This window comes from Crocodylus porosus, unplaced genomic scaffold (genome assembly GCF_001723895.1).
Source record: "Crocodylus porosus isolate Cpor-Errol unplaced genomic scaffold, CroPor_comp1, whole genome shotgun sequence".
Classification (NCBI taxonomy): Eukaryota; Metazoa; Chordata; order Crocodylia; family Crocodylidae; genus Crocodylus; species Crocodylus porosus.
In genome coordinates this window covers 4,940,172-4,954,476 of record NW_017728944.1, presented here as the reverse complement: position 1 = coordinate 4,954,476, position 14,305 = coordinate 4,940,172, and the positions used below count along the sequence as shown (strand labels likewise).

Below are 14,305 nucleotides of genomic sequence, written 5' to 3'. Positions count from 1 at the left end.
TGACAGATGCAAAACAAAAACAAAAACAAGCAGATGGTGAGAAAAAGTTAAGAGGAAAGGGAAACAAGGGACTGCATGCCATTAACCGTTACTTTTCCAGTCTTCTTTTATGCTCACATATTCTAGGGTGCTTATGGTAAAAGATTCAGAGAAATCTCTCCAGCTCATGCTGCTCTTCATAAGCAAAGACAAGAAGACTGAGAAAAGGATCATTATAATCATCAACATGTTGTTATGGACAAGAAATGGCTTCACACTCATTTGTTCACTTCTTTTTTTTCCCTTTTTTTAAACAACTAATACTCTGGCCATTCTCCCTCCTTGAGTGCTCACATATTCTAGAACACACAATAAGAGTCAAAATAATTTCAATTGAGAGCCATTTCTTGTGTAATTTATTATCATAGAGATACAATCTTTTAGTTACAAAGGTCTTCAAGTGTTAAAGGCACTGTGCAAATGGCATTAGTGAAGAAACAAAAACATCATTCATGATATAAGCTAATGCATGCAATGTTAGGGCTCTAAAACCCCCCTAAAGGCAGATCTCAAATCACAAGACCTAGTCAGGTTATATGTTAATTGCTGAATACACTGAATTGCTATATATATGTTAACTGCTGTATATACTGAAGTTTACAGTCCTAAATGTGGTAACTCCCATGGAATTTACTATAATTGATATCCATTGTGGTAAATTATTATAGCTCTTAAGGTGATATTACTTTGCTGTAAGTTAAGTTCTGCTGTGCAACTGCCGATACTTATGACTGGTTAATCAGAGAGATTGTTACCTATGTAAAAAAGTTGTCCTCAAGCTGCAGTAAAGCTCAAGGAACTACTTTGCAACATGCTTCTAATGAACAGAATAAATAAATAATAATTATATTAATGCTAAACTTGAAGATGACTGTCACCTAGGTGTTAATTACTAAAATTTTGTGCAACATCATTGCTAAGCACCTCCTGTTCTGCTTACTTGTCTTAAACAGTAATTGCATTTAATTCCATGTTCGATGAGGGCAGGCAGACAGGCAACAACTCCTAGTGCAGTCAAACAGTGAATTCAGGTTATCACCATCTGGGCACACAGCCCCTGACCAGTAGAATCAGTAATTTGCAAGCTGACATTCAACACTTGAAGACAAGTTAATCATACAGTACCAAACCCCTTCACTGATCATTCAGAAACACCCATATTATCAACCATGAAGACTGTGTATGCACAGAACGGAAACAACTTCAAAGTTAAACAGTAATTTTCTTGTTCATGGATAAGCCATCTAGTGCCAAAGGATGGCAGTTTGATAATTAAACAGGAGAAACTCTCTATCCTCACAATTATGGGGGCTAAAACTCTAGGCTGTTGTTGGAACAGATCATATGCTGCAATGAAAACAGGGGAAAAAAAAGGCTCTCCACTTAAAGAAAGCTGAAGATTAAGGTTCTTGTGTTTTAAACAGGGAAGATTCAAGTCTATTTCACGTGGAATTTATTTGCCAGTCTTTTATTTTGTTACTGTAACTAGTGACATAAGGTAGTATTTAACTTGTCTGGAGAAAGTTTTTGCACTGGTTTTGTATGTGCTAAACATTTTGGCAAATGTTTAGCAAACAAAAAGGTCCAACTGTTAGGGATTTAAAGTAGCAGCTCTACTCCAGACTTTGTGACTGAGCATTTTAATGTTTGAGCAAAAGCTCAAGTCAACAGGAATCTTTCCATTAGCATGGGTTTTGAATTAAACCCACAATGACAAATTTAAGTTTCTAACTGATCTTGCACCAAAGCTTAACATTCATCCCTCACTGCAGTTTTGTGAGGTATAATTACACACTTACACAAAGAACAGCACCACATTGGAACTGTAGAAGGGCCTATGCTACCAGAGGTTTTTTTTTGGTTTTCTGGCCTGTGTAGGTTTCTTAAAAAAATAGAAAATAACTAGAGGTGTACCAGTATATCAGTCAATATCAGATCGGCACTGATAAAAGAAAAGTTGACATTATTGGCTCCATTGGCCAAAAAAGCCAATTGTCAATAGAGTCACCAATAAATGCTGCATACATGTACACAGCCACAGCACGTACGTGGCCAAGAATGCAGCCCGGAAGCTTGGAGTGCAGCATCCAGCCAGTAAGTCTGTGGGGGGGGGGGAAGCAGTATGTGGAGGGTAAGGCGCATGGGGGGGGACAGATTGAGGCCCCCACTCTGAGGCAGGGAGTGGGGTAGGAGTAGGCACTGCCCAACCAAGGCAGGGCAAGACACAGGGTGGAGCCATAAGGGCAGGGAGGGCAGCGATTCCTGCTGCACACACCCCCAAGGCAGGCATGGGGGGCATGTGCCCCCCAGATCTGTGTGGGGCAAGTGTGGGCTGCCCACTGCGGGCTCAAGGCCAGGAGCTGCACCAGCTTCTTTCTGTGGAGAGCACAGGGACAGGCACATGGGGAGGCTACAGCCACCCAAAAATTCACTGTAGCCCCACCCATAGCACCCCTTCCCAGCGCTGCCTGCCTGAAGGGCAGCTCTGGCCCGGTCCCCCACCAAGAGGCTGGCGCAGTACCTGGCCTTAAGCCTGCAGCAGGCACCCCATCCCATGCATAACTTCAGAGGGGCACATGCCCCCTATGCCTACCCTGGGGTGCATGCAGTGTAGGGAACCACCTCCCCCCTCCCCTCCTTTCTGTGCCCCCTGGACAAACTGCCTGTGGGTCTGCCCCACACCGTCCCCCGGCTGGGCAGAGCCTGCCCCTGCCCCATTCCCTCCCTCACCATAGAGGCCTCAACCCCACTCCAGACTTACCAGCTGGAAGCTGCTCTCTAAGCTGCATATCAGCTGTCAGACTGGTATCAGCCACAGGTATTGTAAAAAAAAAAAAAAAATTATAATAATCTTTATCTGTGCACCCCTAGAAACAACACTTTGTTTAGAGTTAATTGTGGAGATTGGTTTTGTGTTCTACTGTGAATGACTGTAAAAAAAATATATATATACAAAAATAAAATCAGGAAATGTAAACCATGATTCACTATGTGTGCATGAAATAAAAATGGTAAATAATTTGAGAAAGCTTCTTAAACCAAGAGTATAAACGTGATATTGCTTTCCAAAATAGCAACTGAAAATAAATAAATAAATAAAATGCCTCTAGAGAATAAATAAAAGTGGTAAATTTGTAACGGAAGGACCAGTTGTCCAAGCATTATAAATCCCGATATTCTGACCTCATCAAAAAACTGCTGTGTTTTGCGCAGTATAAATTTTAACTCTGTCAGCTCCAAGAAGTTTCTCTTCAAAGCTTCCTGGTTTGTGTTGATCTCTTTAAGCTCATTTTCAATTTTCTCAAAGTTTGCCTATGGTAGAGGAAGAGAAAACATAAAAGATAAAAGTTTAGTATGAATCTAAAAAACAAACAGTACTAATCCCAACTAATGACTGTATTCTGGGTAAGATTTTTTTTTTTTTAAGATTCAGTTGCATATAGTTATGGAATGCAGACTTCAGCTTGATGCAAGTGGCATATCTACTGCAGACCTGTGCTAGACCTTTCCACATCCTTCCCAAGGAGAGAGCTTCAAAAAAAAAAAAACAAAAAAAACACAACACCAACTTTGCTCTATACAAAGATTACCTGTGTTCTTTCTGGGTTGGTAGAGTCTCTTTACATATTGATTTCAAAATGACTGCAAACTGTCATTTTGCACAGTTCTCATGAGGTCAGCAGTTGCACCAGTTCACATGAGTTCTAAACTTGGTCCTTCATTTTTAAAGAGCAATGTGTGTGCATACAACACAGCACATGAACCAAAATAATGTTTGTGGGCCCAACTCTAAGCTGATATAAATTAACGCAGCTACACTAAAATCAGAGTTTTACTGTTGTGTGGCAGCACAGAGCCACATTTGGGCAGCATGGAGCCAAGGGCATGTAGATGCACAGAGTCACATTTGGGGAGCAGCACAGAACTGAGGGGCTGCCGTCCACAGTCACATCCACATCCACACTGCTGCACTCCCTTGGCTCCAGCTCCATGCCACTGCCCAGACATATTTTTGTGTAGATGCCAAGCCAGAGCTCTGTACCGGTTACATGCCCCTAGCTCTGCACTGCCCAAATGTGGCTCTGTGTTGCTGTACAGCCCAACCCATGCTGGCCCCCAAACATGACCACACAGATCTGATCTAAGAGGAGCCACTGTGGCTCAGATCTGGCCAGGGTGAAATTGCCACCCCTGCCCTGCATACTTTGCACTAAACTCCAAATACTCTAACTGGTATGAGTAGACAGTCTCATATACTACAACATAGCTTTAAACTCATTACCTCCAAATCAATCATGTCACGTGGAAAAGGCACCTCTGGGTTCTCACCAGTGTCCAGGATCGGGATATTTGCTTTTTTAATTTCCTTCTCAACAAACCCTAGAGAGAGATAAAATGTGTTTCACTATCAGACTCACTAACAGAAATAAGGACAAGAAACTGCAATATCACGGCTCCTGCCATCCTAAGTTTCTCCTTCCCTTCCCTGACAAGCAATAACATAACCCCCCACTCAAGCCACCCTTCTGTTTTTAGTACCAACTCAATCAGAATACACATTGCTTAGCTGCTTTAACAGAGCTATAGTTTCTTTGGCATGTTACGATGGGTCTCTGCAAGGAAAGGTTAGGTACTAGTATGAATTCTGAAATATATCAAAATAAAATGAGGACATACTGAGTTTTCGGTCCATCTCTTCACATCTTCTAACTTCATTAACAAATTTACGCTGGAACACGTTCACATCTGGGTTCAGCTGCAAACAGAAATGTATTTCCTTAGGAATGTGTAATGAGAAGGTTCATTACCACTAATTGTCAAGAATATTGCATGCATTTTTCTGGAGACAAAGGCAAAGACATTTTGTGTGACATGAATTATTTTACTGACAATTAAATATCTAAAGGGAATCAGCAGATGTTCCTTCAGCACAAATGGACACCAAATTAGCAAAGAGTAAATTGTCATAATTAAGCAAAAAAATAAAACCCACAGTAGCCACGATTATAATTTGATACATTTTAGAAACAGAAGAAAAAAGCTACTTACATCACGAAACTGAACTTTCCCAAGTTCTCCTAACTCGCTGACACAACAATAGGCAGCTTCCGACTGGAGGAAAAGCTGGGCCAGGGTCATCTCCTCACTCCGGAAGAGTTCCCCCATGACGGAAGGAAAGTATCAGTCAAGTCAGGAGTGGAATTATAACCTTAAAAAAAGAAAAGAATTCAAAGCTGAGAAACCAAAGTAGGGTCTGAAAGGCTAGATTCCTTTATACAAATGCATCTGCAAAAAGAAGAAATTCTTTCAGCAGGATAAATAAATGCACACTATAATGGTGAGAAGTTCCAGCTCTATATTGTTACACCACATTTAAACAAAATAGTTGGCACTCACTCAGAAAAAGGAGCTAGCAAAAGCCAAGGTGAGCCCCGATTTGGAAGTGGGAATGTGGAATCTTTTTATACATGGTTTTAGAAGTTAACTGATTTCTCTGCAATCCAAGGAAAGCCTCTTACGTAGCCTAATTAGGAAACGCTCCTGCATAAGTCACAATAGATGTTATCCATAGTTCCACAGTGCAAAGAGGAGGGAGAGAACCTGCCACATCATGAGGTCTGCAAGGCATCGCATACAGCTAAAACAGGACAAAGAATTTGTTGTAGTTTCCCAAGGGCTGCCTCCTTCCGCTCCAAGCTTTACTCTTGAAGAGCAGCTCTCAGATGCAAGCCAACTTGCATGTCATCTAACAGGCTTAGAAAGCTGCCTGCTGGAGTGTCATCCTAGAAGCATCCAAATATCAGCTGACAGCATCTCTGAATTAGCAAGGAAAAGCTCTCGCACAACACAAGAGCATTACTCTCACACAACACTAGAACTCTTCAGGAAGTCTAGCACACCAAGTGCTGCTTTACAGTGCATCTTTGTTAGGAGCAGAAAGCATATTCATTTGCCCTCCATTTGGCTACCAATTTGTATACTAGCTTCCACTCCTGCTCCACCTTAAAGCCAAACCTTGAGGCTCATTAAATTATCTTAGTAAGCAGTGTAAGGTGCCAAACCGATGTGTCCCAAAAGAAGGTCCAAGGTTATTAGTGGTGCTAAATTGTTTTGATCTAATATTCCCATTTTTATTTGGGCCTAAATATAGATAAGTGATGTTTTCACTTCTGTTCTGACCACACTGATTCCTGCCTTCAGACTGAAGCACAATTAGTTGCTGGTACAGCACATGCTGTGCTTCAGCCCTCCAAGCACTGCATATGCAGCCAGGTACCCCACAAGCAGAGATTTTTAATTATATGTCTATTAAAACCCAATCCTCCACTTCGAAGTATATAAAAAGTTAACATCCCCAATGTTGAAGCTGACAAGGGGATTTGGTTCATTTTGTTTGCTGTCTGGGTTTAACCAAAAAGCTCCTTTTAAATGACAGAGACAAAGAAAGAACTGGATGAACCCCACTACAATGTACACAAACACAACCATAAACATCTAACCAAGTGGTTCACAACCCAAGTCACCCTTGGAAAATCACTGGAAGTCACTGCTGGAAGGGACCTCAGGAGGTCATCTAGTCCAGTGGTTCTCAACCTTTTTTGTAGCAGGACTCATTTATAAAAAACAATGATCATTCCCACCCAGTGCTCCTCCCTCCTGACCTGCTGCCTCCCACCCTAACCCCACAGTGTGTGGGGTGGGGGGCCTCCCCAAGCAGACCCTCTCAGGCTACAGCTCTGCCAGCCTGCAAGGGAAAAGCCACTATTTCCCCATTGTTCTCCTTTAAAGGAGAATCTATTTTGAAGTTTGTTTGCAACCCTTTTATATATTCCTGCAACCCAGTTTTGGGTCATGACCCACAGGTTGAGAAATGCTAATCTAGTCCACTCCCTGCTCAAACTAGGACCAGCCCCAACTACATGATCCCAATGCCAGCTCTTTGCTTTCTTTTTCGACTACAGAAAACTACTGGAGCGTTTCATGTGTCATCCAAAGCTTGGGAAGCCCATGGAGGGTTTAATGCTACAGGACATTTATGCACATGCTCCAGGAGTGTGGGGGGATTTTAATTACATCCACTCTAACTAGAGCTCCGGAAGCATCTCCCGTATCAGGAGGAAATGGTCAGTAAGGCTAACTGTACCTTGTCGTGCATCTACAGATGCATTGTGAGCAGATCCAGGGAGGTGATCCTTCCCCTCTATGCGACACTAGTCAGGCCACAGTTGGAGTACTGCATCCAGTTCTGGGTACCACACTTCAAGGGGGATGTGGCTAGCATTGAGAGGGTCCAGAGGAGGGCCACTCACATGATCAGGGGGCAGCAGGGCAGGCCCTACGAGGAGAGGCTGAAGGGCCTGAACCTGTTCAGCCTTCCCGGCCATTTTTCAGCATGGGGACGCTGAGAGGGGATCTGGTGGCCGTTTACAGACTCACCAGGGGGGACCAGTGAGAATTGGGGGAGGCTCTGTTCCCCCAGGCACCACCAGGGGTTACTACAAATAATAGCCACAAATTGTTAGAGAGAAGGTTCAGGCTGGACATCAGGAGATATTACTTTACAGTTAGGGCTGCCAGGCTCTGGAATAGGCTCTCAAGTGAGGTGGTACTCTCTCCTACCCTGGGGGTCTTCAAGAGGAGGCTGGACAGATATTTGGCTGGGGTGATATGACCCAGGGCAGGGGGTCAGACCTGATGATCTGTTTAGGTCCCTTCTGACCCTAAGCACTATGATACTATAATCAGCACTGCCACACTGAAAAATGGCGATGAGGGTGCTCATTGAATGAGCTGTAGTTAAAGCCCCACCCTGGCCATTTTTCAGCAAGGGGACGCTGACAGACGAGACGCTGGAGTCTGCTGAAGCACAGCAATTCCTACTGCAGTCCTGCAGTAGACTGCATTAATCGAGCCTGCTCTGTCCAACACGCTGCAATCCCAGCACTGGAGCAGCCCTGCCGCTCATGTCCTGTTGGAATCTGTGGGTGCCTGTACATCTCTGGGCACAACCCGGGATTCACACAGGCCCAGCTGGCACCCCACGGCCCCCCCTTAATGACTCCCAAGGTACCGCAGAAAGCCACAGCACCCTGTCAAGGGTCTCGGCTGTAAAAAGGAAAAAAAAAAGAACTAAATGAATGAGAAACCAGAGCAAGGGGACTGGGGCAGCCACCCAATCCAGGCACTGGGTATTTCAGTCCTGAAGAGGCCTAGGTGGATTCCGAGGAGTCGCACCTGCCCCTGCCCCCACCCACCTCGTCCCAGCAGCTAGAAGGCCCGGCCTGGGGTCCGGCGCTCGCCCCCGTGTGTGCATGCGCTAGAGATCCCCAGCAGGTGCCCACCACCACAGAACCCCCCCCCACACACACACACACTGCTCATGCGCACGGACCGGCAGGGCCCCCGGGTTGCCCCCATTCCTGAGAGGCCACTACCGCCCCCCACCCGGCCTCGGCCTCTCCCGCCCCCGCCACGGTCCCCATACCGCGCTCTCCCCTCACCTGCAGCCACCACTCCCAGCAGCAGCCGCCGCAGAATCAGCTGATCCACGGCTGCTCCCGTCGCTGACGTCACCGCGCAGGCAAACGTACCTCCGCCGCGCGCGAGCGGAGGTGTCTCCTAGCGACTGCCTGCAGCCGTCTTGCTCGCAGCCGGCACTGGGGCCGGTCACGTGACCGGAAGTGAGGGCGGTGTGTGACCCCCGACCTCAGTGTAGGCCTCGTTGCGCCGCTTGGAGTGCAACCCCCTCTGCCCCCAGGTCACTCCTCGCGGAGGGCAGGGCGGCGGGCCCCGGAACCAAGCCGCTGATGTCACCGCGACATTTGGTGATGATATCCCCGCACAACCAGCCGATGTCACCACTTTTGACACGATGTGTTGAGGGGATGCAGTGATGTCATGAGAAGCCCCAAGGGCAGGCTCAGTGCCTCGGATGCACAGGCAGGTGGCGTGGGAGTAGACCACCGCTGCAGCCTAGCATCATCCATTTGCAGCCATATGTCGCATCCAAGTAGCATGCAGTGGCACACCGTTGGTGTATCGCAGCAGTATATCATTGCGTTACGTTGCATTGGGGCAGCACTGCAGTGCAACTATGCACTTGTTCACAACAGTTTGCATGCTCTCTATATATTTTGGTCGATAAAGGCACATCTCTACTCTGCCTTCTGGCTGACTTCATAGATTTCATAGACATCAGGGCTGGAAGGGACCTTGGGAGATCATCGAGTCCAGCCCCCTGCCCAAAGGGCAGGAAGTCAGCTGGGGTCATAGGATCCCAGCAAGATAAGCATCCAATTTACTCTTGAAGGTGTTCAATGTAGGTGCTTGAACCACCTCCGATGGCAGACTGTTCCAGACCTTGGGGGCTCGGACAGTAAAGAAATTCTTCCTTATGTCCAGCCTGAAACGGTCTTGCAGGAGTTTGTGACCGTTCGACCTCGTCATCCCTTGGGGCGCTCTGGTGAACAGACGTTCCCCCAGATCCTGGTGTTCACCTCTGATAAACTTATAGGTGGCCATCAGATCACCCCTGAGCCTGCGCTTTTCCAGGCTAAAGAGTCCCATGGCTCTCAGCCTGTCATCGTAAGATCTGACCAGCACAGCTCTCAGATTTGGAGTGTCCTTTGTACTTTCCCATTAAGTAGCAACAAGGTGTTACCCTGGATGATAAGATGTCACCAGCTCGCCTTGAAGCCTCACCTTTGTCAGCATCGCGTTACCTCAGAATATTGCAGTCAGACACTGCTCCGTTTTGTTCTGTTACCGCTTTGCACCAGCACATCACATTGTTATGACAAGTCCGCAATGGGCGGCACTTGGCAGTTCTCCACAGAAATCGCTTCAGGGATATGCAGGGGAGAATAAGGCGTGTGGCTGGATGCATGTGTTAATGATGATCCAATGTTCTGGCAGGAAAAAATAGGTTTTCTAGTTATATGCAGTAAATGGAACCTTTTCACAAAGACAGTACTTAAGTGACGTGTTTCCCACATAGCCAGGTGGGCTGAGAAGAGGAATAGGAAGTTAGTTTTCTTTGGCATTAGGTTCCACGCAGGATATAAACCATGGGACGAAGGAAAGATCCAACCCACAGTGACAAAAAAACCTTAGTAAAGAACTTGTATAGCCTTTGAGCATATTTGTCTTGTTACTTAAAAATGTTAAAGACTATTTGTTGCACTGATACGTTAAGTGGAGTGCCCTAGTCCCTATGACATGCAGCACAGCACAGCCTAGTACAGCAGTTCCACACCCTTTGGGCCTTATTCTTTCACACTTACACAGATATCAAACAGACATTCTACTGTGGAAGTCCATTGAACAGCAGTAGTGTGAACAAGGCCCCTTGGTTTGAATCCAAGCATTGTAAGGAGCATGTTTCAGTGGCTAGGCAGTTCCATCCACCAACACCCAGATTAATCCCAAACCACAGCTTTGCAGAAACTGGAAATCTGATGAAGCACAAGAAACCTCCCTGCAAGTAAGGGTGCATAATTTCCTCTGCTGTTAGATTGTTAAATGGAAACATGTTTTTGCTGGGAAGGAAGCCAAGCCTTGTAAATAAAATGGGTTTACCTAAAATACACTTAACTGTTCAATGGTTATTCTACCTAGTGACACTGTCTTTAAATAAACATTTGACTTTTATTCCCATTACAAAGCTTTCAGAAGCACTTTTGCACAATGGAAAATAAGTATAATCTAATCACAAATCCTTTTTTTCTAAGACTGTTTCTTTACTGAAATCTCACAGAGGAACTGTACATATCCCTATAGATTCATATGTGGTGCGCTTGCCTCAGTAGTGGATACAGATTATGCATATATTTACTTGGATTACCATAGTTCCTTAGAGCCAGAGGAGTAGGCTAGGACCCCATTATTTCAGGTGCCATACAAACACACACAAAAACCCAGTCCTTGTGTCAAAACCTTATAATCTAAGTATAAGGTAAGAGACAACACTTACACACAGGCAGATGGGAAGCACAAGGAAACAGCGATGCAGTACTGGTCAGGATAATAGGCATTGATCTCAGCATGCCAGCAGCCTATCCTAACAAACACAGTGCTTATTAGTGAGCCAGCAACCTCATATTATAGAAAGGGCAGGAATATTAGAGCTGCAAAGCTATGCTGTTCATTGTTATTTAAGTAGCTGGCTTTATCCTTCAGACTGACCTGCAAAGATGAAGAGATCTATGAGAAATACTAGATCAGAGGCAAGACTTTTTGGGGGTGGTATCTTTTATTGGACTAAATTCACGGTTCAGCTAGATGTAGACAAGCTTTCTAATGCAACATATTCTTCTAAAGCACTGCATTCAAAGGCTTGCCTGAGTCTGCCACAACCATGTGGTTGATCCAATAAAAGATATCACCCCCAAATATCCTATCATTTTTCATATTTCCTGGATCATGATGGCTACAACATCAGATGAACGCTACCACATTTTCTTATAGAATGAGTTTGGGGCTGTTGAAGTAGGCCATTCTGCAGGCAGCCCAGCAGAGAACTGTAATGTCCATAGAAGGGAAACAGCATGGGCAGCTGCAGAAAATGCTCCCTTTGCACTCCTTCCCAATGTATCACCCTCCCTATCTGAAGGCTTCTCTACAGAGGAGCATGCAGTTCATTTTCTGCAGCACATTCAAGACATGATCCCTTGACTTAAACTGTCACCAAGAGGAAAAAGAAAAGGATATTGATTGCAATTACAGACTTTTTTCCTTGTTACATGGGCACCTGTACATGAAAAGCTAAGCTGTGATGTACATGTCATTTTAAATAGGCCACGAAACAGCCAGCACCTGCTGCTCATGAAAGTAATAAAAATCTTTCTATGCAGATTCTCTTTATTTACAGGAACTGCTATAGAGTCATGTGGGAGTAGATGTCTGCCTTTGTTGTTCCATACATGACTGGTAGAGAATTTCTGGAAATGAGATCCATTTTCTTTTGTTTCTATTAAATGTCCCACATCCATATAAAACAATCTGTCAGCAATACTATACAATGAATCTGGTAGGTGGGATATTGAGACTCAAAAACATTCATAGAGATATGGAAACTTCAAAGAACAAATTCTATCTATTACATGTTAACAGCAGTAACAAATCACTGAGACTGAGACTGAGTTTGTGGAATATGAGCTAAAAGGATAAAGAGCATTCATGTTCAGTAGGGAGGAACTCAGGTTGCCACCTATGAGGTCATCTAGGGATGTCACTACTGAGAAAAAACACGGTCATGTCTAAATGAATCTTAACATGAAAAGTTTCTCATCACACTATGTGCAGAACAAGCATAGAGAATATTCCACTTAGCCTGTTCTAGCAAATAGCTAGACCAAAAATACAGTTCCATTTCGTTTGTTTTCTTCAAGCCAGCCTTACAAATATGCACCCCTGTGAAGTTATGGCTGTTACTCCCAGATTACAAATGGGAAAGCTGAGGCACAGGGGCAAAGTCTAAGGAACTTACGGAATTTATAGCAGAACTAGAAAATAAGAAAACAATTAACTTCCTGTGCTGCATGTTAGCTGCACACCCCCATGTAGAGGGCAGCTCTGAAAAAAAGACATGAAAAGCAAAGCCTCAGTACACTCTGTCAGGAATTCATGTTCTACGTGGAACTGACTTGTCAGCTGCAAACAGGGGAAATCTTTCTTTTATTTTCAGACATAAAAAGGCCTGTCCTTTGAGAAACAATTTATAAAGGAGATTCTTTTTGACAGGCAACATGACGTGTCAGCAGTGGGATTGTGGACTACAATTTGCTGATGTATGAGGCAACCAAGTCTAAATTGATATTATAGTGTGGATACAAGAGCTTTCTCAAGTCACCCTGTCATGTGGCAGAGTGCTGGGGTAGTGAATGTGCTGACTGTGATCAGGATTGAACAAAGTTGCTATGGAAATGTTTGTGCACAATGGATTCCCTAGCTTGTATGTCATGAATCCAACAATTCAACCAAGGACATCTTAAGGTAGGTCTCAAGCATAACCAAATGGAATACCACATGGATTCAGCTTTGTTTGCCAAGCAGCAGTCAGATACTAGGGTGATCCCCAGACTCAGTGCAGAATCCTCCCCCACAGAGACATGACATACTGAGTGTGCATCCCCTATTGTTTAGAACCTTAATGAGAGCAAGCTTGATTGTCTGCCAGTAGCGAATCCTTCAGCTGAGTATAAAAGGAGCCATTAGAAACTTAATCACAGTTTTTGTGTCTATAGGGGATCACTTACCTTTGGCCAAGCAAGGAGAGGTATCGGTGAACTGGTCTCATCTGACTCATTCCATGCAGACCTTCAATCTGCCCCTTCCACATCAATCCATTCAGGATCTTGGGCTTGTTGGGCTGGAACAGGTGTTCCTCAATGACCCCTCATAAAGGTCCTACCAAAATTATCTTACTAGAGCAGTAAGCTGGTACTGATCTCCTAGACTGGCAGTCTTTTAAGGATGTACAAAAACCTGTGAGTTGGTCTATTAATGTTTAGCATGAGAACTTAAAGAGCAGGGATGGTTTCCTTCTTTGTGTTCTACAAAACAAGCATGATACCAGTGTTGAAATAATCCACTATTGCCAATAATCAGCATTAAGCAATGTAATGCCATTGGGTATTGCATACAGCATCTTTTCCGATGGCATAAGTTGAAGTGCCTTCTGCACTTTGTCTCCTTCCAAACCAAAGTTAGAGAAACGTTTTTGACTATTGCAGGAAAGTGCAAGTTCTATCAGCTAACAATTAAGAACAAATTTGTATTGACCTTAAAATTTAAAATTAGAGATGAATAGAAGATAGTGAGAGCTGTGTAATGCGGAATTCTACGAAAAAATAAATGGTGAATTATTATATAAAGGTGAAGAAACACAGTTAACATTGGAAAAAACCTGAGGACACTTTCAGATACTGAAAGGAAGAAAAGAAAAGAACGGAAGATTCCTATGGACTTTGACTTGGGTTATTGGAGCACTCTTGACAGAAGAGAAATATCTGTGTTCACATATTTTAGGGGAGTGAATGCATCTTTAAATGTCAAATCTGTTATTTGATCATTTTGGATTCATTAATAAATACAGTTAAAAAAAACTGAACTTAATTGGTGAGCAGGGGAGGCTCTCAGATGGGAGCGTTAGCCATTTCACTTTATGCTGCTGGGTTTATATTTATCCCATTTATGTCAGATTTGCAGACAGATATAAGCACAAACACACATGTAACAGGTTATCTTCCCTATGTAAATCCATGCA

The 14,305-nt window shown here is 44.1% G+C and overlaps 1 protein-coding gene across 9 annotated transcripts in view; it reads right to left on the bottom strand.

The window, feature by feature from the left end:
* Positions 1 to 8,651, bottom strand: part of ATP6V0A1 (ATPase H+ transporting V0 subunit a1) — a 56,988-nt gene extending 48,337 nt beyond the window's left edge. For 2 of the 9 annotated variants that reach the window (XM_019550442.1, XM_019550445.1), the window contains exons 1-5: positions 8,541 to 8,648; positions 5,089 to 5,248; positions 4,717 to 4,795; positions 4,322 to 4,419; positions 3,223 to 3,351 (exon numbers count right to left, since the gene is read on the bottom strand). In XM_019550442.1, coding sequence (XP_019405987.1) covers positions 3,223 to 3,351; positions 4,322 to 4,419; positions 4,717 to 4,795; positions 5,089 to 5,205 — 423 coding nt within the window. In that variant the 5' untranslated portion in view covers positions 5,206 to 5,248; positions 8,541 to 8,648. Of the gene's footprint in view, positions 1 to 3,222; positions 3,352 to 4,321; positions 4,420 to 4,716; positions 4,796 to 5,088; positions 5,250 to 8,217; positions 8,284 to 8,540 lie in introns of those variants that run through there. The other 7 variants (XM_019550444.1, XM_019550446.1, XM_019550447.1 and 4 more) reach the window with 5 other exon arrangements.
* Positions 8,652 to 14,305: the final 5,654 nt, after the last annotated feature.